This window comes from Manis pentadactyla, chromosome 1 (genome assembly GCF_030020395.1).
Source record: "Manis pentadactyla isolate mManPen7 chromosome 1, mManPen7.hap1, whole genome shotgun sequence".
Taxonomy (NCBI): domain Eukaryota; kingdom Metazoa; phylum Chordata; class Mammalia; order Pholidota; family Manidae; genus Manis; species Manis pentadactyla.
This window is the reverse complement of record NC_080019.1, coordinates 185,184,760-185,212,745: the sequence shown is the minus strand read 5'-3', so window position 1 is coordinate 185,212,745 and position 27,986 is coordinate 185,184,760. Positions and strand designations below refer to the sequence as shown.

General features: G+C 41.2%; 1 protein-coding gene across 1 annotated transcript; it reads right to left on the bottom strand.

The window, feature by feature from the left end:
* Positions 1-1,781: 1,781 nt before the first annotated feature.
* C1H21orf62 (chromosome 1 C21orf62 homolog) lies at positions 1,782-27,303 on the bottom strand. The gene is made up of 2 exons (XM_036880173.2): positions 26,965-27,303; positions 1,782-5,310 (listed from the first exon to the last, which is right to left on the bottom strand). Exon 2 carries the CDS (start codon positions 5,286-5,288, stop codon positions 4,584-4,586), a length of 705 nt encoding a protein of 234 aa, XP_036736068.2. The 5' UTR covers positions 5,289-5,310; positions 26,965-27,303; the 3' UTR covers positions 1,782-4,583.
* Positions 27,304-27,986: the final 683 nt, after the last annotated feature.

Below are 27,986 nucleotides of genomic sequence, written 5' to 3'. Positions count from 1 at the left end.
TGGGATGATGGTACTTTCAAGCTGTGTGAATATTCCTCAGTATTTCACCCAATCATTTTAGTATCTATTAATGATTCTTTTCAGAATTCATTATTACTATGGTATTTGCAAAAAGGTGATTTTGTATTACTATTATTCCTTCTGTATTTATTAGTTGCCATTCTTGTAAAACAGATCTTTCTGTCCTTCCTCCCTCTCTCCCTCCTTTCTACATTTCCTTCTTCCTCCCTCCCTCCCTTCCTTACTTCCTTTTGTGACAGTACATAACATGAATCATTTTCAAATCAATATGTTATAATCCATTCCTGTATTTGATCATATTGGTGCTTAGGTTATCTCTGTTGTAGCCAGTGGACTCCTCTAAACTGGCTCTTATATTTTTTAACATGTCCCCGTCAATTTATTGAGCTCTTCTTACCTTCTGTCACAATTAGATGTTCCAGGCTAACTTACATTTTTGCTGCCCTAGCACCCTGGAATCAGCCACACTTCCAAGGCCCTAATTTCTTTGTTGTTGCTATTTGTTTGTTTTAATGGGGAATGGTTTTCAGAAAACGAAGTTTAGGTGTTGGGGTGTTGCTTGCCACACAGGCATCACTGCTTCTTGACCCTCTCAGTGGAGAAAGCTAAGAAATACATGTCTGATAAATCATTAGTTTGTACTAACTAAAACTAGTTCCAAACCCAGGCTGTTGCTGCTTCCCTCAGTTCATGTTTCCCACTATTAGAACTCTAGCTCCTGAAAACCTTTGATGTATTTGCTCTTTTTGCACAATCTTACAATACACACAGAATACTTCCAGAATTGTTGTGCCAATACTACCACCAACACAAGCTTACTAAGTAAGGTTCATAATTTCTTTGAGGTTTTTTAAAACTAATATTGTTTTATTTCAATTTAAAAATCTTAAAATAAGTGACAAAATGTTCATATTTGTCAATTCTGAATGATACGTGACTATTATTACATATTTACTCTTTTCTTTTAAAAGCTTTTTATTGAAGTATAAGGCACATACAGAATAGTGCACTTGCTCTAGGTGAACAGCTAGGTGAAATTTTACTAATTGACATGTGTGCATCTGTGAGGGAGGGTGTTTATGGTAGACATAAAGAAGTAGAATTGGCTTCTAGCCTATGTGTGTTTTAGTACACATTCCTAAGCTGTACATGAGAGTGGTGTACCACTTTTTTCTCCCACTAAAATTATATGAGAATATTTGCTCGCCAACAAGTATGATAAAAGTTGATATTAAATAGCTTCTTGTGTGTGTGTGCCCATCTGTTGGTATCCCGTTGTATCTCTCTTAGTAGAGGTAATTTTTTTAATTCAGCAATTGGCTATATGGATTTCATCTCCTGTGAGTCATTGTGCTCATTTAGTTCCTTCAGCAATACTTTCTACCAGAGTCAGTGGGATGCCAGGCAGACATGCACTGGCTCATGAGAGCTAATTGTTTTCAGGAATTTTGCAAGCTGATTTTTAAATACAGTCATTATTAAAAATCAAATTATATAAACTTACAATGAAATAATAAATTAAATAAAAAACAAAGATAATAAATCTTCCAAACTCATCATTTATTAATTATTCTACTATGTTTTACTATTATTTGTGCTCTTGAAATTATTTGCACCCATTGTATCTGTAGGGTAGAAATGCTATTTAATGATATCCTACTGTGTATCTTTTCTCAGCTCTGTGTTCAGTGACTTCTCTGGGTAGTTTGAAATTGGTTATGGTGGCAGTATTTACATGACTGAAATTGGAAAACAATACATATCAAGCTTTGGTTTATTGTTTTGTTGAGTGTGATGGGAAAAATCTTAACAATGTAGAATGAACTAAAAATGTATTGTGTCTATAGCCCTTACATTGTGAATAGTTCCCCAAATTGAGGAAATATCTCTCCAGGATTTGAAAACTATTATTTGCTTCAGCAAAGGAGTTGCTTATATCATTAACTAACAAATGATGTTCCCACTACATCTTTGTTGTTTAATTTTCCTCTTACTACTAATGCAAATGAAATATCAACCAACATTCCTGCCAGAAGCAAATTCACTCATCAAGCACAAACTTGGGTTGGCTTTGGATGCAAGAGTTAGGCAAAGATCAACTAACGCACGCAGTCTTTGAGAATTAATTGTGTATGTAGAGCTTATAATACATAGTATTATATAGTTTATTATCATTTGTAAATTGTGTGCTACACATCTTTTATATCAGTAGAATTTATAATAAACCTATGTACATGTTCATCTATGCACTTTTTTTTTTGGAGAGCTGGTGGTTAAATTCTTACCAGCACATCACTAGTCAGGGGGAATGAATGGCTAACTGCAGGCTTAATGGGAACCACTAACATGGTTTGTTTGACACACAGAGTTTTTGAAAGCAACAAACAGAAAAATGTGGAGTGGTGTGCAATGTTTACCAGATGTGAATTTAACCTGAATGTGGGCAATTCCTAATTCTTTTGAAGGGTGGGATCTGGCCCCTTCATATTCTCTCATGGCAGCACTCAATGGGAGCTGAACTACTGGGCCCCTTCAGGTGAGAGGTACACTCTGTTTGCCAACATCCCCCAGCCCTGTGTATGAGCCCCAAATGCAGTTTCCTCATGTGTGTGCTGTGGATTTTCTCTGCTTCTTATTTATCCTGTTAATGCAAACTGAACTACATTTTCAGTCCAGAAATTTGCAAAATTAAGGCTTGATTTGTAACTAAACTAACTTTCCTAGTCTACTGATTTAAGTCCCATTTATCTACAATTATTTCTTATAAGGACCACTTAAAACATAAAACATATGAGAAAGAACATTGAAACTATTCAAAGCCACCAAATAGAAAATATACATATTAAGATGCTCATAATTCCTAATATCATTTAATCTTATACTTTCTTCATAGAAGTCCATTGAAATTCAATTTTTGCATTTTCATTAACAACAGTGAATTCATTATTAATCTTTTCACTTATATCCTTCTTGCTGTCTTTCCTCCTTTTTTCCCTTGTCTTTTTCTATCACTTAAATCTTACCTCTCAAGTACAATGTCAGTAATGAGGTCACTGCATTTTTCTATTAAAATACATACGTCTGTCTTAGTTTTGGCCTAATTTCAACACTGACATTATGAACTCATGCTAATTAATTCACCTGAGTGTCCAAGTCCCCCACCAATTAGGCAAATGTAGACATTTCATATTATATCAGTTATCCTATGTTAATGTTAAGAGAAAAATGGGGTGAAGGTGATCTGAAGTCATCAACTCCAAGACACCTGTTATTTCATAATAAAGTTATTTCTTTTCCTCATGGTATTGTGAATGCAATAATGTTTCTACTTCTTTGCACTCTGGGTTTAGACATGTCTACCATAATTGCCATGGATTCTTTATAGTCTACTTCAATGGTGAGTTGAATCTCTGTGAGGAAAAGTTTTCTTTGGACACTCATGTCAGTTTAATTTTTTTAAAAAACATGTTGTCTTGGTTCCTTTTATTAACACACACAAAACCATTTTGTGTTAACCATGTCACACAAAGTATTTTCACTTTCCAGAATTAAACTTCCAAATGGACTGGGCCCTAAAAGTTCTTTTGTGAATTGTCTTTTAGTAATATGAGCATTTTTACTCCTAGGAATAATATTGCAAGTGATTGTTAGATTCCTGGACTAGCCCCTAATGTAGTCAAACATAGTTGTCATGGTATTAATCTAAGTTCTGATCTCCGGAGCAGGAGGAGAAAGAGGAAGAGAGGGATGAGAACAATGAAAGGAGAAACGGGGTTCAGCAGGGACAAAGGTGGAAGAAGGGGAAGAAAGAAGGCATGATGGAGAAAGGCCGGAAAAGACAGATTTTCCCTAGGTTTAGGCGTTGCTCTTAGCAAAAAGTTGAACTTATGTAGTTGGTTTTTGTTTCCCCCAATTTTCATTTCTGTATCCCCATCCTAGTGACCTATTTAGCCTGAGGTCCCACCCTATCCAGGCCTGGTCTGCCTCCAAGCTTCAACCCTGTCCCCCACAAACACACTCTCAAAACTCCCCTTTCTCAGTGCATCTGTTCTTAGCAAAATACCTGGAAAATATCACTCTAGGAGAACCTCATCATTTTGTGGAACTCACAGACCGGGAACCTCTGAAATCTATTGTTCTCTACCTAGGGGAATTCCAGTCAATATAATAAAATGACACAGAAACAAGTTTAGGCCCTGTTTTGAAGGATGATAGTCTTCTTGGGGTCATTCCCTATGCCGAATTCTACTAAGCCATTCCTGGTGTGTTCTGCTTTCTCCATCATCTCTGACCTGGCATTTCTCCACAGACCCCAGCAGCAAGGACCTTAAGACATATTTCTGGACTCAAGTTGGTTTTGGTTTCTTTTTATTTTGTGTTCAAAACAGCTCCCAGGGTTGGGCAGAGAGTGAAGCAGAGGGCTGGTTATTTGTTTGTGAATGGGGGCAGGGGAACAAGCGAAGCTGTGGGTAGGGAGATACCATTGGCCTTATAATCCCAGATTCCTGTTCAAGTCATCCATAGTGTGTCAAAGTTTGTGGTGGCTGGATGAAGTTATAATGTCAGTAAATGAATGTGACAACATAGTTTTTGTTGCTTAGAACTGGGAAGGTGTTAAAGTAAAAAAAGGAGGGAAATTTGTTGGCAATGCTGGCCACATTTTCAATACTATATGATTTTAAGGACGATTCCCTGTTGAAAAGCGCCATATCTAAAAAAGAGATATACATACATGTTTGCCAGTCTTTGTGTAACAACATGGGCTTTTCTCTGGGTTCATTCTCCCCACTGCTGTAGAGGAGCAAGCTCTGCTCCAGCGAGGACTGCTTGGCCTCAGTGTTAATGCGAAGCCTCCTCAACCCACAGATAGCCAGGTATTCAGTGGGCAGAGTATTGGTGCTGCACAGAGACAGCTTCAGGTCCTGGACCAGCGTGAAGTTCAGCAGGAGGCCCAGTGCAGAGGTGTCTGTGAACCAGATGGTCAGGTGGCCACTGTAGCTGGCTCGCTCTCCTGTAAAAGGCAGTATGGTTTTGCAGCTGCACATCAGGTTGGCCAAACTGTAGTCACAGTCCCGGATGTCTGCAGAGCAGCTGCAATTCCGAATGGTGTTTTCCTTGGTGAAAATCAGTGTGCTGTTCTTCTGACCTCTCGTGAAGCTGTTGAGTGTAAAGATGCTCAGTGTGCTGATCAGAAGGAGGCTGGGCCCAGAAGGTGGTGCCATTCTTGTTTCAGTGTGTGCCAGCATGTCTTTGTGTTCCCTCCGCATGAGCCAGTTCACTGGGACTCACCTAAAAGAAAGAATGCAGCTTCACCATCACGGATCTCATGATGTATGTGCAGCTTATGGAAGAGGGACCCCTGAAATAACTCACTATAAATGTTTCTCCCTTGCATTTCTAACAAAGGCAAGTGATGCATGGAGCCCAGGAACAGGGAGGTTCCCTTTTCAGAGTCTCTTGGAAGGCAGCAGCCAGCCCCCTGAACGCTGCTCATCTGAGGCATAAAACTGCCTGTGATGTCTGCCGACGGGACTGTCTCGCGCCGCAAGTGAGCAAGAGTGGATGCCAGAGAGGAGTCGTAGCACAGCCTGTCCAAGCACAAGAATTTGAACTGTGTTGAGTGGGCACATCCTACTACTTGTACTGAGTACCTGTCAACCCCCTAAGCAAGCACATTCCCTCCTCCCTCTCGATATCTGACTTCCTGGAACCCAGGAGACAAACAGTTCCTTGTTGGATTCAGCTATTCAAGCGCTACCTTTTAAACAACATAGCACGAATACCAGATGAACAGTAGTTAATGGTAAACTTTAATTTCTAACTGGGCAAACATGCCCCTCCATCATATTACTCTGTTCATAGGTCCATTCATACTTTTTCTGTCCTAGAAGTGTAAGTATTAGAGTCAATTTTAACTGTGTTAATAGACAAAACATCACACACCATTTAATCACATTGATCTTGATTTATCTACTCCTTTCCCAGAACAAACTTTATGCATTGATTTTATCAAAGAACTTATTGTAGGGCTCAAAAACTAAGCAATTATAGAAGCACTGTTAAGTGATCTAAGTAAGTAGGAATGCAGGCATAGTTCAAAGTGCAGCCCTGTCATCTGGTTTGGGGGAAAATGCCCTACGGTGCCTGGTATCTAATAGACATGAGGTCTTCTTTTTGGGTGTGATTGGAATAAGACACACATTATGACATAGGATACCAGATTTCAGTTTTAAAACAATAATTAAATTTTCCCTGATTAGCTGATGGCTGAAGAGAGAGACCAAACAATATAATTCAGTTCACCTGTGTATTTGGAGCACTGTAAATTTGAGAAGATACTTTTAATGAGACCTCAGACCAGGAGAGTCCAGAACTAGTGCCAGGGCCCCCACAGGAAGAGCCAGGAAGGAACAGATGGAAGAGTCAGGCTGGGGAGTTAAACGTGTCCAAAGACAATGGTGACAGTAGGAAGGAAGCTAGGCAGTCATGCAACACTTAGGGTGCAAGATGAGGCCACAAAGTGGCAAAGGTAATAAGAAGTCCAAGGGAGGCAAAGCTAAAAATGCCATGGTCAGATAGACAGTCAGGTAGCAAAGATGCACAAGCACATGGGTGGAGTGCCGGGAGATTAAAAATAAACTCAGCCAAAAAAATGTACCCAGAAGGTGAGACATTGGTTCACAGCAATTTAACTTCATTCATTCAGCAAATGCTTATTGGGCGGTTCCTAGGTGGCAGGCAGTTTGTTAGCCCTGGAGTACAGCCCAGAATAAGACAATGAGCTTATGGGGCTTATGTTCTAATGGACTTGATTCAGCTTTGGAGCCCAAGGTGGGCCAGGCCTGTATGTGACAACCAGGGACTGCAGTGGGGAGGGGAGGGAGGCAGGAGTCAGGTGGGGCTCAGCACAGGCTAAGTGCCAAGGCCAAACAGAAGGAACATAGATGAACAAGATGTAGACTCTCCCCTCCAAGGACTTATACACTAGAGAGGAAGACAGACAAGGCTGAACTGAGAAAGGCGTTCCTGAATGTATGTACGATTATAGGAACATAGCACATGAAGTCCATTTGGGGGACTGAATAAGGCACTGTATAGTGTTTGTATTTGTTTTGAAGTTGGTACAGGGTTTTCTTAAAGGATTCATTCATTAGTTCATTTTTTAATAAAAGAAAGGGAAATGTGTAGAGCCAGAATTTTCCCTGAATGACTGGCTTAACAGTTTTAAATAGTTCTAGAATATGTTGGTGGCTACCCCACTTAGTAAGGAATGGCGAATAATTTATTAATTGTAAGATAATTTTAGATAATCAGCTGTCCCAGATTCCACTGGAGGTTTTTAGGACTTCATAACCCAGTAACCCTGTCATCCCAGAAACTAGAAATGCTGTCATCAATACCATTGGCCTGCTCTGATCCCAGTCTTCAAGGGAAAGAGAGTGAAGGGAATCTATACATCAACCCAGAACCTGGTGATGAAAGTGTCCACTTCATTCTTTCAGGTACTGATAACCACTCAGAGGCATGCATGGAAGAAGAAAAGGGATAAGAAGGGAAAAGGACATTGATATCCTGCATATTTAGCTGGAGATCCCTAAAGGGATTTGTGAGCAACTTCTGAGCAGTCAGGGCCTGAGCTGGACCTCAGGATGTCCCCTGCCTTCTGGACATTGGGGAGCCCAAAGGCCAGACAAGAAGGCCAGATGCATGAAGCCTCATGAAGAGGTACAGATAGGGCAGATATCCCTGGTAAACAGTTTATGGGGTTTCCACAAAGATGTTAGTTGGACATTTTTCTCCACTTCAGTTTTATCATGGACTTCTTTCTTTAGGTTTGTTTGAACATGGACTGTGAACACCTAGTTTCACTATGTAGTTATTCATTTGTGGGCAGATTCTAGCATGGTATAGACAGAATAGGCACAAATACATCACATTGCCCCTGCCCCTTGCTATGCCCCTTCCCATAGTGGAAATGGTACTATTGGGAAAGAAACTTGTCTCTGGGGGTTGCTCAGCTTGTAGAAGAGAAATCTGAATCTACTGATGGTCATCTTATCTCCAGAAGTGGTGAACGTGTCTGACAATGGAGCCAACAAGAGGAAAACCGAGACAAGAAATGTAGAGACATTCCTAACAACGTTTTCTGAGCACCTAGATCAAGTCATACCTGACATCCTTCCTTGATTTTTAAAATATGTAAACCAAGTATTTTTTCTTCTACTCAAGACAGTCTGAGTTGGATTTATATAACAAACAGTTAAAAGAGTCTTAGTTTTTTTTTTTTCATTTGGTAAACTATGTTTTTTTCATTCGTTCAGTAAACATTTGTTGAGCCCTTGCTATGTGCTAGGCACTATGCTAGAAACTGAGAATGTAAAGCAGTAAGAGCTCCCTCAAGGGTTTATACCCAGTGGAAGAGACACCTGAACAAATAATCACAGTACAGAGTGATAACCACTATAACAACAAGTTGCATGGGGATATTAAGTCTATACCTAACTTTACCTGGCAGTGAAAGATGCCATGATAAGCTTCATGGAAGACATAATACCTGAATAGGGGAGTATTCCCTGAGTTGGAAAAAGAGCAAGAAAATTACCTATGTAATTAGTGTAGTGTGACCAGAATTGGAAAAATACAAAAGTAGGACAGAGAGAATGACAGGTTATGGGGAAGGCAGGGGTGGAAGTGGGAGAGGAGAGCCCAAGGATTCTTCTGACCTGGAACCTTCTAACTTGCCCTGATACATCACTTTCTCACAGCTTTTTGTGTGCTCCACCATTGACACTTGCCTCCTGTGTCCTAATGTTAGCATCCTCTCCACCCCCACTACAGGGGAGGAAGGACATAGCAAGAGGCAAGGGCAATGTGAAATGCTTATGCCATACTGAAGCCCGCCCACAAGTGAATAAATACATAGTGAAACAAAGGTAAGGTCAATTCCCCTTTTATATTACAGTCTATTGCTTTTGGGGGGTGAGGGAGGGTGTGCTGTGCTCCACAGAGTCATTCAGGGACTCCCGCTTTTGTCTGTAGTTCTGCCATCATCTATGGCTCTCAGGTTCTCCAAAGGATTTTCTCACCACATTTCATTGGCCAAAACTCAGTCACATGGCACCACCTCACCACTTGGAAATGAAACCTAGTGCTCTACCAAGGGAGGAAGGCAGACACGGGTATTGGTGGGCACTGGAAGTTTCTGACATACTGAGGTTGTAAGACATAATAAATGGCTTTATAATACCCTGACAAAAGCTCAGATCCTGGTAATCTACCTACATCTTTCAGTCAAGAGTCTGAAAACTGTGTATGAACCTTTAAATCACTTAAAAACCAGAGCTACTATTTAGATTCAATAATTTAAACATTATTATTATTTGTATTGTAGCTGAAGAACTCTCAAAAGCAATTAACACTAGCAACTAGCTGCATGAAAGCAAAGACTTGTGAATTGGGCAGACACAGACATTAGTTACTTCAAAACAAATTCCACAGGGATTCCTTTTCAACCTAGGATTACACCCAACATTTAGATAATGTTTATATTTGACTCCAAAAGGAATGTTTCAAACTGGACTAGTTCTGTTTGTAAGAAGATACTACTACTAAGGAGATACTGTGTCAGTGGGAGGATAGCATTTGGACCATTTGCCCAAAACAGATAAAAATTGTCATGAATAATGGTGTTTTGAGCTCTACTGCCTTAACACAAAAGACAAAAAATGTGATTGTGGAAAATAAAGTGGTATTCTCCCAATCCTTACATCAACTAAAAATCAAGACCAATTAAAAATTTTAACTCAGAAGGGAGTTTAATTTGAAATTAGAAGTGATTTTTATTTTAAAAGTAGAAAATCACTTGGAGAAAAGACTCAGTTGAAGAAACTGGGGAAATAAGCAAGTAGATGGTCTAAAACATAATCTGAGCTGCAGTGCTGGGAAGAAGGGCAGAAGAAAGACAATGTCTGGACACCCCAAGAAACCCACTTTGAAGCCAGGACTTGAGGAGCTGGACAAGAATGTCTCTCACAAATAGCATTTCCAAGTGTGTTCCTACAAACCTCTTGAAGATTCTGAGGTGGCGAAAATGAGAGGCATTCCAGAAAAGGAGACAGTTTGGAATCTGGGGTGTGTTCCACAAAGATGAGATGTATACCTGCACTCTTGGGATGTATTTTATCAGAAGGCTGCCCACCCAGGGTTTGCTAACATTGAAAGCAGTAAGCTGGCCTTGCTCACCCCAGGGGTCTAACGGGTTGCCCAGGAACTTAGCATATACTCTGGAAACAACCAACCAGGCAACAAATTATAAGGCAATGATTGATGAGGGCTTGTTAAAGATGCAGATCTAGTGTTTGGCAGGAAGAAGTGGGTGCGACGCCCAAAGGAGGTGCTGTTTGGGCCGGCAGGGAAGGGGCTGCGGAGAGGAAAGGAAAGGAGCTGCAGGGCCAAGGCTCACTTGAGCAAAATCTCAGAGACTTGAGTGCTTGGCGGGTCTCAGGATCCAGGGGGCTGGGAATGGAGGCGGGCGGAGCTTAGGGACCTTGCTAGTGAAGCTAGGGTTTGATCTCCAAACTCTTCTGATCAATACAAACTTTAAAAAGCCCTCCCCAGTAGATGTTGGTTTTTATTTATAAAGGTGTTATAAATACCAGATATATACTATCTACATTGTAAACAATACACAAAGACTAGAATTTTTAGATTTTGAGATGAAAAGTAAAAAGTTGGAGCATTTTTAACTCTACCCACTGGCTTGGCTTGTACACTCCTTTTCATGCAAAAAGCCCTTTTGGAGGCCCCTGAAAGAGCAGAAATGGGGCACTGAAGGTTTGTAAGCAGAAGAGACCTGTTTGGATCTGTACTAGGTCATTTAAATGCCAGGTAGAAGTTGAATTGGAGAAGTAGGAGCCAGAGAGGACAATGAGTTCCCAGTAGGAGATGCTCTTCTTGTGTAAAGGTTTACCTCCCTCCATTTGCTGACTCTACCTGCAGGGTCCAGATAAATCTCTTTCAATATCTAGAATCCTTGAGGGGATGAGATCCAAGAGAAAAGGATTTAGGAGGTGGGGATGGGGATGAGCTCTCGTCCTGCTATGGATGAAGCTGGGACACCTGCATGGACCCCTGGGAAGGAATGGGTGGAGGAGGAGGCAGGAGGTCCCACATGGGGGCATGAGAAAGCATTCATTGTTTTGTTCCTAGCATCCCAACATGGCTGGTCTAGGACTGTATGCTGGAGACATCACTCTGCTCCTGAGAGCCCCAAGAAAGGTACAGTTTACTTTCCCAGTCAAGAGCTTCTTAGTGGTTTTGTTAGACTGGTAGCAACATTAGTGGCTAATGAGACTGGTGATAGACAAGCTTATATAGTCAGTATCTCTCCTTTCTCCAGGGCCTCCTGGCTGTGCCTCATCTGAATTCATCTTCCACTCTTTCCAGATGCCCAGTGCTCAAAACCCACTCTCATATGGAGTCTACTATCACTTGTTTAAGCCTTAATATGGATTTAAATAAATACATTTTCACCCAAGGATATTGTACTTTAAGCCTTATCCCTACCTTGTCTCATGTTTGACGGACAGCAAGGGTTAAACAAGAAGCATGAGAGAAGTGTGTGGTGGACACGCCTCACTAAGACCCCAGAACTGAGCATCCCCTGTTCTCAGGCCCAGTTCCCACGAGGTCAATGCTGTGCGGTCATCCTGCCCAGGTAGGCCAAGGAGAAGTGTTGGCTACTCTGTATCATGTGGATGACAGGCTCCCAAACACTCTGTAGGAGGGCTTAGGTGTAAGACCTTGAGAATCTCTTTGAGAAAAATTAGTTTTAGCATTTATTTTTCTTTGGCTCTGGTCCACAAATGCACGGCAGGAGGTAGGTTAGAGATAAACACTATGTCATGATATTTATAAGAGGAGTCATATCCTTGTTGCTTAATATTTCAAAGCTTATTGTTGGAAGTTAGGTTTATTTGGGTCTGTCCCCAGTGTTTTCTTACTGTGCTAAGTGTTGTTTTTTCTTTCTTCTTCACATTCCACAACAACATACCCCCACCCCTGGTAGGAGCCACTGAATTTTTCTCACACCCTTCCAGGTTTGTAATTCTGAAGTCACCACTTTGTAGAGTCTCTATTCATGAAGAGCCTCTTTCCCTTTCATTGAGGTTTACTTAGTTTATTGTGAATGGCAGAAAACTGAGTTTGCTATGATTCTTATGTGATCAGTATCTCATTTAATTTATATAAGATTCAAACTGTTTCCTATCATCTGATATATTTCCTCATCTAGAAAAAGAGGAAGTAAAAGTTTATGTCTCTGTAAGTTGGAATTTGGGCAAAATTAGCCTCAAGCATGCAATTTGTGTCTTAAGAGGACACAATTAAAAATATTTTTGTAATTGTTCATGTTCAACTCATTGTACATTGTAGGCTAGTCAAAGAAACTTTCTGAGTCATTTTTCTCAGTGTGGCATGGGGATGATCATGCCTACCATGCTAGGACATAATAAGAGTAAAGCAGGATGCATGTAGTTATATATATGGCCTATCAGTGCTAGTCAGAAATACTATGGCTACTAGTCAGTATATTATGATACACATAGTATTATAGTACTATTCATAAACCATGATATTATATAATGGCACAATTATAGTAATAATAGAAATATATTAGAATACTCTGATGGCATGCAAAAGCCACCCCAAAGAAATCTAAAGTAACTGGTTCATCTCATGCACTATGTGCACTGAAAATTTGAATAGAGAATAGGCTCAGGATAAAACCAAAAGGCCTCCTTGCATAGTTTTTTCTGTGACAAACAAATCCGATTTACAAATGTCCTCCTGTAAATTCTGGGGAATAGTAGGCCTTGAGATTATTAGTGAGCAAATCTGGTTAATGGAAATTATTGTCCAATTTCCATTTTTGCTTATTTAAATGTATATAAAATGTTTAAGGGACCATCAGGACTAAGAGCTAAGATCAAAACACTTTCTGACCTCCTACTGTGCCTGCTAGACATTGTGGTGGGCTTCAGTGCAAAAGTGGACAGAATGACTCTGTCCCCTGCTCAGTGTCACACTCTGTCTCCTGGGTCCCACATCTCAGAGTTCATGATAGCAGTCCATGCAGCTCCACTAGACTTGGCCCAAAGCATTAATTAGTCCAGGCTGAGAAGACATGAGTGCCATCCTGTCTCTCCACTCATCCCTGCCCTAAGCCTTCACAAATCACCCTCACCCTTCCTTCTTTTGTCCTCCACAATTTCTCATGTGCAAACAGCCACCTGACTGCAGTGCCTCTGACCTTGTGATATTAATCCCTTTTTATTATTCTGGATGCAGGTAATTAAAATATTAAAGGTTTGCCAGCCATTTCTTGTGTCTCCTCTCCTAGCAAAGGGATGGCTCTGACTCATTTTCCTTGGTAACCTAACAGTCACATCATACAGGTCCTGTAGTTTGAGAAAAGCTCCCCCCATGTAAGCTGGACAAGACTGGACACTGACATGTTGGGCTGTGGGGCAGTCTTCAGTAAGGACTCTTAAAATCCCTCAATGGAGAGCAGTTAGGTCAGTGGCAGTATGTGACATCAGTATGTACAAACTCTGCTCACGCTTCCTTAACCTTGGGAGGGTGTGGAGTGAGGTGGAAAGAGTGATCTGGGGCTCGTGGTCCCCATTCTAGGTGAGTGTGTTTCACTCTGTGTCCATCAGATACACAGGGATGCTCCACGGCAATAGCACACCTAGACGATGGTCACTGGAAGAGTCGCAGGAGGTTGGGGACACCTCATGTGACTTTTACCAGATGACATTCAATGGCTTTTAAGGAGACTCACAGGCAAGGCAGGCAACTGAGCTCAAGTTTCCTGCCCTCTCACTTATACACAAACTCTCATTACGCTTCCTCTGTCGTGACCAGGCCACAAGCTGAAATTCCTACTGAGGAAGAAGTAGAAGAAAATGTAAAGGATGGATAATATGCATTTTTACCTTAGCTAATGGCTGGATTCATTTGGATAATATAAATATTTATGGGGGGGGGGCCTCTGTGTGTCAGGTGTGGTGCTATGGACCAGAGAAACCAGTCAGCAAGAAGACCAGGTCTTTGTCACATCAGAAACCTGACACAGCAAACCAACACCAAAGGGCCCAGCATCCAATAAGCAAATCAGTGGATGAAATCAACACCCAGTTGAGCCCAATGCTCTCAAAACACAAAAGGTCTGCTTTACAACTGGTTCTTGGTCATCTTAATCTAGAAGCTTCTGAGCACTTTCGTCCACTTCTATTATTAAATATATTTAATCTCAAAACACTAATGCAATTGGTACTTGAAGAGATCCTGGCTTCACCAACCACTGGGCATAAATAAGGTTCAATTAACACTAGGAGCTATACTTTGCCTGTTCATACTCTCACCTGCCTGACAAAAACAGGTCCTCCATCCCTCTGACCACTATGTCTGCACAATGGACTCACCTCCCATCCTTCTTTGGAGCTCCCACGAGTGTCTTACCTGTCTCACAAGTGGCCCTCTCACCTGGTACTGTTCCCGACCACCACTAGATGCTGACTGTCCCTTGCCTCTGCCCTCCAGGAGGGGCCAAATGGTGCTGCCTGCCCCTCATTCCCACTGCACCAGAGCCACCCAAAACTCAGTGCAGAAGCGGGCAGAATGACTCTGTCCCCTGCTCAGTGTCACAATCTGTCCCCTGGGCAGGGGCCCCTTGTGCCCCACATCTCAGAGTTTATGATAGCAGTCCATGCAGCTCCACTAGACTTGGCCCAAGGCATTAATTAGTCCAGGCTGAGAAGAGACGAGTGCCATCCTGTCCCTCCACTCATCCCTGCCCTAAGCCTTCACACATCACTCTCTCCCTTCCTTCTTTTGTCCTCCACAATTTCTCATGTGCAAACAGCCACCTGACTGCAGTGCCTCCGACCTTGTGAGGCATGTGCAGAAGTGTCTGTTCAGGCTGGGCTGGGGCTGATGCAGGGTGACTACTCCGTGACAGCTTGGAGCTTGGTACTTCCAAAGAAGAGGAAAGGAGCTCAGGACATAGGCATCCCAAGAGCTTCCAATCCAGTCTACTGAGAGGAAGGAGGCACAGGAAACAATCAGCCAGAGCTGCTGGGCTGTGGACAACGAGGGGCTGGTTGTCTGGGCCAAAGGGTGATGAAGTAACTGCGGGTAAAAAGGGGTTTGATAAGACACTCAAGGAAGATTAAAGATGGTGGCCTGAGAGGGAAGACAGAGGCTTCCTCCAAAAACTGGGTACAATTAGAAAATATAGTTGGCACAACTAATCCTGAGAGAGCAACAGGAAAGAGGAAGGGGCCAGATTGCACACACCTGGATAAAAGAGCAGACCTCAGCGAATGGGGTAACGTACCAGAGCTGTGGTTGAGGGGGACCCGAGCCCTTCCCCCACCCCAGCTCACCGGTGGGACGAAGAGAAACTGAGCAGGGAGGGAGTGGAAGGCTTTGGACTGCTGAATACCTAGCTCCAGAAATCTGCGCTGGGAGCACAAACCTATATTTCATGGTGCTTTCATCATACTCTTCTGAATACAGGGTTGCAAATCTGGGACAGGCAGAGTTACTGGGGAGACTGGGATTCCGGCTGCTTGTGGAAAGCAGGGATCCATATCCAGCTGCTCTGCGACAAAAGCTTATATCTGTGAGCTTGGCCCTCTGGTTCAGGCAGTGGAGACAGGAACAGCAGCAGGGAGGCAGGGAACAGCTATTTCCTCCCACCAGGTACCAATACCGCTCCCCTGCAACCCTCAACATTGCTTCAGGGGCTGAGCAGCTCCAGAATAGAGCTTATGCACACTAGAGGGCGCCATATACAAATATGAAATGCCAAAGGAACCTGGTCCAGAGTAAAATTATTAATACAACTCCCAAGAAAGATTTAAATGATATGGACCTCGTGACTCTTCCTGAAAGGGAGTTCAAAATAAAAATAATCAACATGCTAATGGCGGTACAGAAAGACATCCAAGAACTCAGGAATGAATTCAGGTCAGAGATCCAATCATTGAAGAGCACAATGGAGGGTATTAAAAGCAGGTTGGATATGGTGGAGGAGACAATAAATGAAATAGAAACTAGAAAAGAGGAATACAAATAAGCTGAGGCACAGAGAGAAAAAAGGATCTCTAAGAATGAAAGAATATTGAGAGAACTGTGTGACCAATCCAAACGGAACAATATTCACATTATAGGGATATGAGAAGAAGAAGAGAGAGAGAAAGGGATAAAAAGTGTCTTTGAGGAGGCAGTTGCTGAAAACTTCCCCAATCTGGGGAAGGACATAGTCTCTCAGGCCATGGAGATCCACAGATCTTCCAACACAAGGGACCCAAGGAAGACAACACCAAGACACATAGTAATTAAAATGGGAAAATCAAGAATAAGGACAGAACTGTTAAAAGCAGCCAGAGACAGAAATAAGATCACATACAAAGGAAAGCCCATCAGGCTAACATCAGACTTCTCAGAAGAAACCTTACAGGCCAGAAGGGAGTGGCATGATGTATTTAATGCCACGAAGCAGAAGGGCCTGGAACCAAGATTACTTTATCCTGCAAGATTATCATTTAAATTTGGAGGAGGGATTAAACAATTTCCAGATAAGCAAAAGCTGAGAGAATTTACCTCCCACAAACCATCTCTACAGTCTATTTTGGAGGAACTGCTATAGATGGAAGTGTTCCTAAGGTTGAATAGCTGTCACCAGAGGTAATAAAACCACAGTAAAGAAAGTTGAACAGCTAATTACTAAGCAAATGCAAAATTAAATTAACTATCCCCAAAGTCAATCAAGGGATAGACAAAAAGTACAGAATATGATACCTAATATATAAAGAATGGAGGAGGAAGAAAAAGGAGGAGAAACAGAAAAGAACCTTTAGATTCTGTTTGTAACAGCATACTAAGTGAATTAAGTTAGACTCTTGGATTGTAAGGAAATTAACCTTGAACCTTTGGTAACCACGAATCTAAAGCCTGCTATGGCAATAAGTATATACCAATCAATAATCACCCTAAATGTAAATGGACTGAATGCACCAATCAAAAGACATACAGTCACTGAATGGATAATAAAAAAACAAGACACATCTATATGCTGCTTACAAGAGACTCACCTCAAACCCAAAGACATGCACAGACTAAAAGTCAAGGGATGAAAAAAGATATTTCATGCAAACAACAGGGAGAAAAAAGCTGGTGTTGCAGTACTAGTATCAGACAAAATAGACTTCAAAACAGAGAAAGTAACAAGAGATAAAGAAGGACATTTATAATGATAAAGGAGTCAGTCCAACAAAAGGATATAGAAATTATAAATATGTATGCACCCAACAGGAGCACCAGCATATGTGAAACAAATACTAACAGAACTAAAGGAGGAAATAGAATGCAATGCATTCATTTTAGGAGACTTCAATACATCATTCACTCCAAAGGACAGATCTACCAGACAGAAAATAAGCAAGGACACAGATGCACTGAATAACACACTAGAACAGATGGACCTAATAGACATCTATAGAACTCTACATCCAAAAGCAACAGGATACACATTCTTCTCAAGTGTACATGGAACGTTCTCCAGAATAGACTACATACTAGGCCACAAAAAGAGCCTCAGTAAATTCAAAAAGATTGAAATTCTACCAACCAACTTTTCAGATCTCAAAGGTATAAAACTAGAAATAAATTGTACAAAGAAAGCAAAAAGGTCCACAAACACATGGAGGCTTAACAACATGCTCCTAAATAATCAATTGATCAACAACCAAATTAAAATAGAGACCAAGCAATATATGGAAACAAATGACAACAACACAAAGCCCCAACTTCTGTGGGACACAGCAAAAGCAGTCTTAAGAGGAAAGTATATAGCAATCCAGGCATATTTAAAGAAGGAAGAACAAACCCAAATGAATAGTCTAATGTCACAATTATTGAAATTGGAAAAAGAAGAACAAATGAGGTCTAAAGTCAGCAGAAGAAGGGACATGATAAAGATCAGAGAAGAAATAAATAAAATTGAGAAGAATAAAATAATAGAAAAAAACAGTGAAACCAAGAGCTGGTTCTTTGGGAAAACAAACAAGATAGATAAGCCTCTAGCCAGACTTACTAAGAGAAAAAGAGAATCAACACAAATGAACAGAATCAGAAACAAGGAAAGAAACATCATGACGGACCCCACAGAAATACAAAGAATTATTAGAGACTATATGCTAACAAGCTGGAAAACCTAGAAGAAATGGACAACTTCCTAGAAAAATACAACCTTCCAAGACTGACCAAGGAAGAAACAGAAAACCTAAACAAACGAATTACCAGCAAAGAAATTGAGGTGGTAATCAAAAAACTACCCAAGCACAAAACCTCTGGGCCAGATGGATTTACCTTGGAATTTTATCAGACATACAGACAAGATATAATACTTCTTAAAGTTTTCCAAAAAATAGAAGAGGAGGGAATACTCCCAAACTCATTCTATGAAGCCAACATCACCCTAATACCAAAACCAGGCAAAGACCCTACAAAAAAAGAAAATCACAGAACAATATCCCTGATGAATGTAGATGCAAAAATACTAAACAAAATATTAGCAAACCAAATTCAAAAATACATCAATAGGATCATACACCAAGACCAAGTGGGATTCATCCCAGGGATGCAAGGATGGTACAACATGGAAAATCCATCAACATCATCCACCACATCAACAAAAAGAAGGACAAAAACCACATGATCATCTCCATAGATGCTGAAAAAGCATTCGACAAAATTCAACATCCATTCATGATAAAAACTCTCAACAAGATGGGTATAGAGGGCAAGTACCTCAACAAAATAAGGCCATATATGATAAACCCACAGCCAACATCATACTGAACACTGAGAAGCTGAAAGGAACTAGACAGGCATGCCCACTCTCCCCACTGTTATTCAACATAGTACTGGAGGTCTAGCCATGGCAATTAGACAAAACAAGGAAATACAAGGAATCCAGATTGGTAAAGAAGAAGTTAAACTGTCACTATTTGCAGATGACATGATATTGTACATAAAAAAACCCTAAAGACTCCACTCCAAAACTACTAGAACTGATATCGGAATATAGCAAAGTTGCAGGATACAAAATTAACACACAGAAATCTGTGGCTTTCCTGTATACTAACAATGAACTAGTAGAAGAGAAATCAGGAAAACAATTCCATTCACAATTGCATCAAAAAGAATAAAATACTTAGGAATAAACCTAACCAAGGAAGTGAAAGACCTATACCCTGAAAACTGCAAGACACTCTTAAGAGAAATTAAAGAGGACACTAACAAATGGAAACTCATCCCATGCTCTTGGCTAGGAAGAATTAATATCGTCAAAATGGCCATCCTGCCCAAAGCAATATACAGATTTTATGCAATCCCTATCAAATTACCAAAAGCATTCTTCAATGAACTGGAACAAATAATTCAAAAATGCATATGGAACCACAAAAGACCCTGAATAGCCAAAGCAATCCTGAGAAGGAAGAATAAAGTGGGGGGGATCTCACTCCCCAGCTTCAAGCTCTACTACAAAGCCACAGTAATCAAGACAGTTTGGTAGTGGCACAAGAACAGAGCCACAGACCAGTGGAACAGAATAGAGACTCCAGACATTAACCCAAACATATATGGTCAATTAATATATGATAAAGGAGCCATGGACATACAATGGGGAAATGACAGTCTCTACAACAGATGGTGCTGGCAAAACTGGACAGATACATGTAAGAGAACGAAACTGGATCACTGTCTAACCCCATAAACAAAAGTAAATTCGAAATGGATCAAAGACCTGAATGTAAGTCATGAAACCATAAAACTCTTGGAAAAAAATATAGGCAAAAATCTCTTGGACATAAACATGAGTGACTTCTTCATGAACATATCTCCCCAGGCAAGGAAAACAAAAGCAAAAATGAACAAGTGGGACTATATCAAGCTGAAAAGCTTCTGTACAGCAGAAGACACCATCAATAGAACAAAAAGGTACCCTACAGTATGGGAAAATATATTCATAAATGACAGATCTGATAAAGGGTTGACATCCAAAATATATAAAGAGCTCATGCACCTCAACAATCACAAAGCAAATAATCAAATTAAAAAATGGGCACAGGAGCTGAACAGACAGTTCTCCAAAGAAGAAATTCAGATGGCCAATAGACACATGAAAAGATGCCCCACATCGCTAGTCATCAGAGAAATGCAAATTAAAACCACAATGAGATATCACCTCACACCAGTAAGGATCACCACCATCCAAAAGACAAACAACAACAAATGTTGGCAAGTTTGTGGAGAAAGCGGAACCCTCCTACACTGCTGGTGGGAATGTAAATTAGTTCAACCATTGTGGAAAACAGTATGGAGGTTCCTCAAAAAGCTCAAAATAGAAATACTGTTTGACCAAGGAATTACACTTCTAGGAATTTACCCTAAGAATGCAGCAGCCCAGTTTGAAAGAGACAGATGCACCCCTATGTTTATTGCAGCACTATTTACAATAGCCAAGAAATGGAAGCAACCTAAGTGTCCATCAGTAGATGAATGGACAAAGAAGATGTGGTTCATATACACAATGGAATATTATTTAGCTATAAGAAGAAAACAAATCCTACCATTTGCAACAACATGGGTGGAGCTAGAGGGTATTATGCTCAGTGAAATAAGCCAGGCAGAGAAAGACAAGTACCAAATGATTTCACTCATATGTGGAGTATAAGAACATAGAAAAACTGAAGGAACAAAACAGCAGCAGAATCACAGAACTCAAGAATGGACTAACAGTTACCAAAGGGAAAGGGACTGGGGAGGATGGGTGGGAAGGGAAAGATAAGGGTGGGGAAAAAGAAAGGGGGCCTTACAATTAGTATGTATAATGTGGGGGGGGATAGGGAGGGATGAGCAACACAGAGAAGACAAGTAGTGATTCTACTGCATCTCACTACGCTGATGGACAGTGACTGTAATGCGGTTTGTGGGGGGGACTTGGTGAAGGGGAAAGTCTAGTAAACATAACATTCTTCATGTAATTGTAGATTAATGATAACAAAATGATTTTTAAAAAAGGGCTTTGATAGTTTGTTTGGTGGTTTGATGTGGGTGTTCTGTAGGTTCCTCATAATGTCTATACTAGTTTCCTACTACTACTGTAACAGTGGGTAAAACAAAAGAAATTTATTTTTCCATGTCTGGAGGTCAGAAGTCCAAAATGAGCCTGACTGTGCTAAAGTCAAGGTGTCAGCAGGGCTAGTTTCCTCTGCATAATCTAAGGAAGAGTCCTTTCTTGCTACCTCTAGCATCTAGAGGCTGCAGGCATTCCTTAGCTTGGGGACACATTGCTCCAGTTTCCGCTTCTATAGTCACATTGCCTTTTCCTTCTCTGCCTCCTCCTGTATGTTTCCTAGAAGGACCGTTGTGATTACATTAGACCTACCCAGATTATCCAGCATAATCTCCCAGCTCTAGATCCCTAACTTAATCACATCTGCAAAGTCCCTCTTGCTAAGATGATACTCATAGGTTCTGGGAACTAGGACATGGACATCTTTAAGGGACATTATTCCTTCAGCCATTCATCACCTTTACTAGATGAGAGTTAATTTGGGTCTCTCCCCTGTGTTTTCTTACAGTACTAAGTGTTACTTTTTTTGTTCTTCCCATTCCACAGCAACACACCCCCACCCCTGGTATGAGCCATGGAATTTTCATTTCCTTAGGACCAAACAAACCACCCCCTTTTACCCGCAGTTACTTCATCACCCTTTGGCCCAGACAACCAGCCCCTCGTTGTCCACAGCCCAGCAGCTCTGGCTGATTGTTTCCTGTGCCTCCTTCCTCTCAGTAGACTGGATTGGAAGCTCTTGGGATGCCTATGTCCTGAGCTCCTTTCCTCTTCTTTGGAAGTACCAAGCTCCAAGCTGTCACGGAGTAGTCACCCTGCATCAGCCCCAGCCCAGCCTGAACAGACACTTCTGCACATGCCTCACAAGGTCGGAGGCACTGCAGTCAGGTGGCTGTTTGCACATGAGAAATTGTGGAGGACAAAAGAAGGAAGGGAGAGAGTGATGTGTGAAGGCTTAGGGCAGGGATGAGTGGAGGGACAGGATGGCACTCGTCTCTTCTCAGCCTGGACTAATTAATGCCTTGGGCCAAGTCTAGTGGAGCTGCATGGACTGCTATCATAAACTCTGAGATGTGGGGCACAAGGGGCCCCTGCCCAGGGGACAGATTGTGACACTGAGCAGGGGACAGAGTCATTCTGCCCGCTTCTGCACTGAGTTTTGGGTGGCTCTGGTGCAGTGGGAATGAGGGGCAGGCAGCACCATTTGGCCCCTCCTGGAGGGCAGAGGCAAGGGACAGTCAGCATCTAGTGGTGGTCGGGAACAGTACCAGGTGAGAGGGCCACTTGTGAGACAGGTAAGACACTCGTGGGAGCTCCAAAGAAGGATGGGAGGTGAGTCCATTGTGCAGACATAGTGGTCAGAGGGATGGAGGACCTGTTTTTGTCAGGCAGGTGAGAGTATGAACAGGCAAAGTATAGCTCCTAGTGTTAATTGAACCTTATTTATGCCCAGTGGTTGGTGAAGCCAGGATCTCTTCAAGTACCAATTGCATTAGTGTTTTGAGATTAAATATATTTAATAATAGAAGTGGACGAAAGTGCTCAGAAGCTTCTAGATTAAGATGACCAAGAACCAGTTGTAAAGCAGACCTTTTGTGTTTTGAGAGCATTGGGCTCAACTGGGTGTTGATTTCATCCACTGATTTGCTTATTGGATGCTGGGCCCTTTGGTGTTGGTTTGCTGTGTCAGGTTTCTGATGTGACAAAGACCTGGTCTTCTTGCTGACTGGTTTCTCTGGTCCATAGCACCACACCTGACACACAGAGGCCCCCCCCCCATAAATATTTATATTATCCAAATGAATCCAGCCATTAGCTAAGGTAAAAATGCATATTATCCATCCTTTACATTTTCTTCTACTTCTTCCTCAGTAGGAATTTCAGCTTGTGGCCTGGTCACGACAGAGGAAGCGTAATGAGAGTTTGTGTATAAGTGAGAGGGCAGGAAACTTGAGCTCAGTTGCCTGCCTTGCCTGTGAGTCTCCTTAAAAGCCATTGAATGTCATCTGGTAAAAGTCACATGAGGTGTCCCCAACCTCCTGCGACTCTTCCAGTGACCATCGTCTAGGTGTGCTATTGCCGTGGAGCATCCCTGTGTATCTGATGGACACAGAGTGAAACACACTCACCTAGAATGGGGACCACGAGCCCCAGATCACTCTTTCCACCTCACTCCACACCCTCCCAAGGTTAAGGAAGCGTGAGCAGAGTTTGTACATACTGATGTCACATACTGCCACTGACCTAACTGCTCTCCATTGAGGGATTTTAAGAGTCCTTACTGAAGACTGCCCCACAGCCCAACATGTCAGTGTCCAGTCTTGTCCAGCTTACATGGGGGGAGCTTTTCTCAAACTACAGGACCTGTATGATGTGACTGTTAGGTTACCAAGGAAAATGAGTCAGAGCCATCCCTTTGCTAGGAGAGGAGACACAAGAAATGACTGGCAAACCTTTAATATTTTAATTACCTGCATCCAGAATAATAAAAAGCGATTAATATCTTCCACCTCCAGTTATACATTATTACAGTCCCATAAAGTCCTTTGAATGATTTCCTCAAGGTGTAAGCCTTAAGCTTTTTCCTTTCATCTATATTCAACTATTGAAAGGATTAGGTTTTAGAAAAGTAAGAAAAGGAAGAATTCAGTTTTCCTTTAATGATTTTAGTTACAGATACTGAAACCAAAGGCAGCTTAAACTTTGTTGCTCTCTTGAAAGATTTTTAAGGGTTTTTAAATACTTCCTGGGAATGACAACTAAAGATAATGTGGATCCTGGATGAGATCCTGAAATACCAAAAGGACATTAGGTAAAAATCTAAGGAAATCCAAGTAAAATAGGAAGGTTAGTTAATATATCAATATTGGTTCATTAATTGTGACAAATGCATGTACCATACTAATATAAGATGTTAGTACATCTTATAAGAGATGAGACTGAGTGTGGGGTACATAGGAAGTCTCTGTGCTATTTTCACAGTTTTTCTGTAAGTCTAAAACTATCCTGAAATAAGTTTATTTTTAAAAAACAAATGGCTCCTGATCTCATTGAGAACTCCTTGAAGATTATTTTTGTGCCAACAGCAGAGCTCGAGTGGATAATTTAGGCATCAAAATTTGGGCTAAATTGAGTTCCCATGAAATGGTGTCTAGGCATGTCTCCAAATGAATCTTTTAGTTTCTCTGGCCACAGAGAAGATTTTGGCTTCATTCATGACTGTGGAGACCAGGCATTTCAGAGATGCAAATGGGAAGTGATCGTTTCACGGACAATGGATGGAAACTGGAAAGGAGAAGATTCAGGGGGATACTGTGGGAACAAGTCCTTGTGTGCGTGTGTGTGTGCATGGGGGGAAGAGAGATGCGCCTCTCTCATGCTGTTCATATTGCTTCCTGTGTCTAGGAGTGTTTGCTATTTCTCATATGCCAAGAAACTACTCTCATCTTTAAACTGGCTTCAAATCCTGCCTCTTTCACGAAACTTTGGTAAGCGAGGGGCATGGATGACAGTTCATGCCTGCCTCAAACCTGTCTTTCTTACATGGATACCTGTGTGTACATTAAAAGAAGTTTAAAACAAGCTTTTATAAGCAAATCTGGACTCATACAGTGAGCCCAGTGCCTGTTTGTGTGAGATTTCTAAGCCATTTCAATCAGGCTGTTCTTACCACCCCCCACCTTCGAAACCCTTCTTACCAGGTTCCCCGTGACTCCCACACCACAGGGTGCCAAATCCAGGGATTAATCTCATCTCATTTTGCTTGACTTCTCACCAGCTTTTGACACGGTTGCTTATTCCCTCTTTCTTGAGTAAATAACTTTTTTCTCATCATGATACCACATTATCCTCTTTTGCTTGCTACGTCATGGCCACTCCTTTGCAGTCCCTGGCTGGCATCTTTCCTTGTTTTCTGACATTGTTGCATTTCCTTGGCGCAGTGCCTGACTCTCTTCACTGTTTATCCACTTCCTCAGAGATTGCATGCTAACCCATGGATTTAAATAGTATCTATGTGCTGATGGTTAACCAGCTCCCAAACTCTTCCCTGAACTACATGCTCCAACATCCAACACCTTACTTGATAATTCTATCTGAATGTCTGACACCTCAAACTTAATTTGCCAAGTACATAACTCTTGATCCCCAAGAGAATTCAAACTACCAGGTAGAGAAGAAATGTTACTGCATGACCATTTACAGCCCCTCAAGCCCTGTGGTCCCAAGGCTAAACAAGCTATACAGAGAAAGTGGTCATTGATAACGGACAGTGTAGTTTCAAATAAGAAATTTGAAATGGAGAGATGCATATGTGTTGAAAACTAACTGCAGTTAGGAAATTTTTATTGATTAATAGTAACATTTAATGAGTGCTAGTTACTGTTCAAAGTGCTTTATACATTATATGTCACTTAATCCTTGCAATAATCCTAAAGGTAGATATTATGGCCCCATTTTCATATCAGGAAATGGAGACACAGAGAAATTATACAGCTTGCTCCAAGTCCTAGAGCCAGTAGGAAACAGCTAAGACTTCAACTCAGACAGCCAAATATGACAAGGGAGTCATGGTGGAAATTATAGTGTCATTCCCATCCCAGGGTCATGTTCCTATTCAAGTGAACTTCCATGCCTTGTATTCTATTACCAGACTCTGTAGCCTTTAACCTAGTGTATATGGAACCCTCATGCTAGATGAATTGGAAACAAAAGGAATGAAACAAGTTCTGTTACACACAAACATACTTCATTATTTGGTATAAAAACAAAAGTTAAAAACTTCCCAAAGATCACTCTTTTCATTAAAAAATTTTCAAACAAGTGTGGTTTGATACTTTTGCTGGTTTTTAAGGACAGGTTTTTATCGATATTATGCACAATTCCTCTGAAATATTTTCTTTCCTCAGTATACCAACACACTTATTGCTAAAAACCTGCCCCACAATATGTTTATTAAACAATGAAATCTATGCAGAGCTGTGTAAGGACTACTGGTTTTCTAAAACATCCTCATTATCTTGCTTTTTACTACAGTATTTATCATGTTTTATTCACATTTGAGTAAATGACAAATTTTTTAAAAAGCTAACCAACCCGTCCAAATGTTAATGTTCATCAGAATTTTAGCTTTGCCTTAACCTGTGTTTTCTAATAAGTAGTGAGTAAATAAGTAATAAATACAGTATTATTAGATAAAAACAGCAAAGAAATAGTGGAAGCTTATGTTTTGAGAGTTTCTTATTTTCTTTGGAATCACAGTAAGGAAAAGAGAGATGATTGATACCTCTTTTGTTTAATTGTTATTTAGAATTGAAGACAAATAGGAAAAGATGGTGGCCAGATGTTTTAAAGTAGAAACAAGAAGCCCAGGCTCCATGAAGATACGTGTTATATTATAATAGCCTAAGTTAGTTTATCTACTTAGAAACTAAATAGAAAAACCATTTCATTCTTTGCTTAATGCAGTGAAAATACTTCCTTTAAAGGCAGAATCTCAATAAAGAGCAATTCATATGCCTGAAAGCTGAAAAAATTGTCTCATGGGGAAGCCACCCAGAACTGTTACCTTATGTTCAGGAAATACAAATGCTCCAAGAAGACAGTGATGCGGACACTGGCTCTTCAAACCGCCACAGAACTTGCCTGCCATGCAGCAGAAATTCTGAGGTTATTAAAAACTGCCTGTTATGCTAGACATGCCTTCAAAACAGAAGAACAGAGAAACCACTTACACCTCGGAGTTCCAGTGTGAGGCTCACTTCTCCACTCCACAGACCTCTGCTCAATCCTTGGCTCTGGCTTGAGACTGGTTTAATCTGCAGGGCGGGGTGGACTGCGGGCCCTCGCCCTTGCTGTTTTCTGTTTTCAGAGGGCCAGCAGCCCTGGTGATTTCCATGGCAACTAGGAGGAAGCCGCCAGCCTGCCAGTTTCATTACCACACGACAGGAGAGAACCTGCCTTGGTGACTGCTGGCCACTCTCCTGGGGATTCTAAAGTGGAAAGTTTACAGAAGGAACAAAGGAGACTGCTGCTGTATGCTGACCCTAATGGGCTGGCAGTCACGGAAGAAATTCTGCTTTAGCAGGAAATTGAGTGGGTTGAGTGCAGAACATGGAGATTCCTTGAGGCTTTTACTTCCATGATTTGTTGCACTCTTTTTGGCCTGATGAATTGTTATGTATGGCAGATGCCTGAATCAGTGTAGAAAATGGCCTACATAGTTGTTCCAAAGAGAAAATGAACTAAGTTTACCTCCAAACATGTAGATCTCTCTCTCTCTCTCTCTCTCTCTCTCTCTCTCTCTCTCTCTTTCCTGCTCTCTCTCTTTTTCTGTATGAGAATCATGGTTTTATTTTTTTCTGAGGCTATCTTTTGACATTTTTGGAAGTTCCACCAAGATGCCCAGTGGATTGGTCTAACAGAACCAAGAAACATTCATCAATCTCATGGGCACATCTTTCCTTGGATCCCAGAGGTGAATCTAAACTTTCAATTATAGTACAAACAAGTCAAAGGGATGAAAAGCGCAGCATCAGGAACATAGTAACACGGCAATGTCTCTGTGGTGACAGGAAGAAACTACACTTTCTTTAATGTATGGAATTGTGGAATCACTATGTGGTCCACCTGAAGCCAACACACTGTACATCAGCCATTCTTCAGTCAAAAAAACAATAACCAAGAAAACAAACAGAAGCAATGGAACTTAGCATGCTGATTCTGTCTTTCCAAATTTTACTTTTACTTTCTACTC

Coding starts and splice junctions, on each gene's coding strand:
- C1H21orf62 (XM_036880173.2), bottom strand. CDS start 5,288: ATGCGGAGGGAACACAAAGACATGCTGGCACACACTGAAACAAGAATG.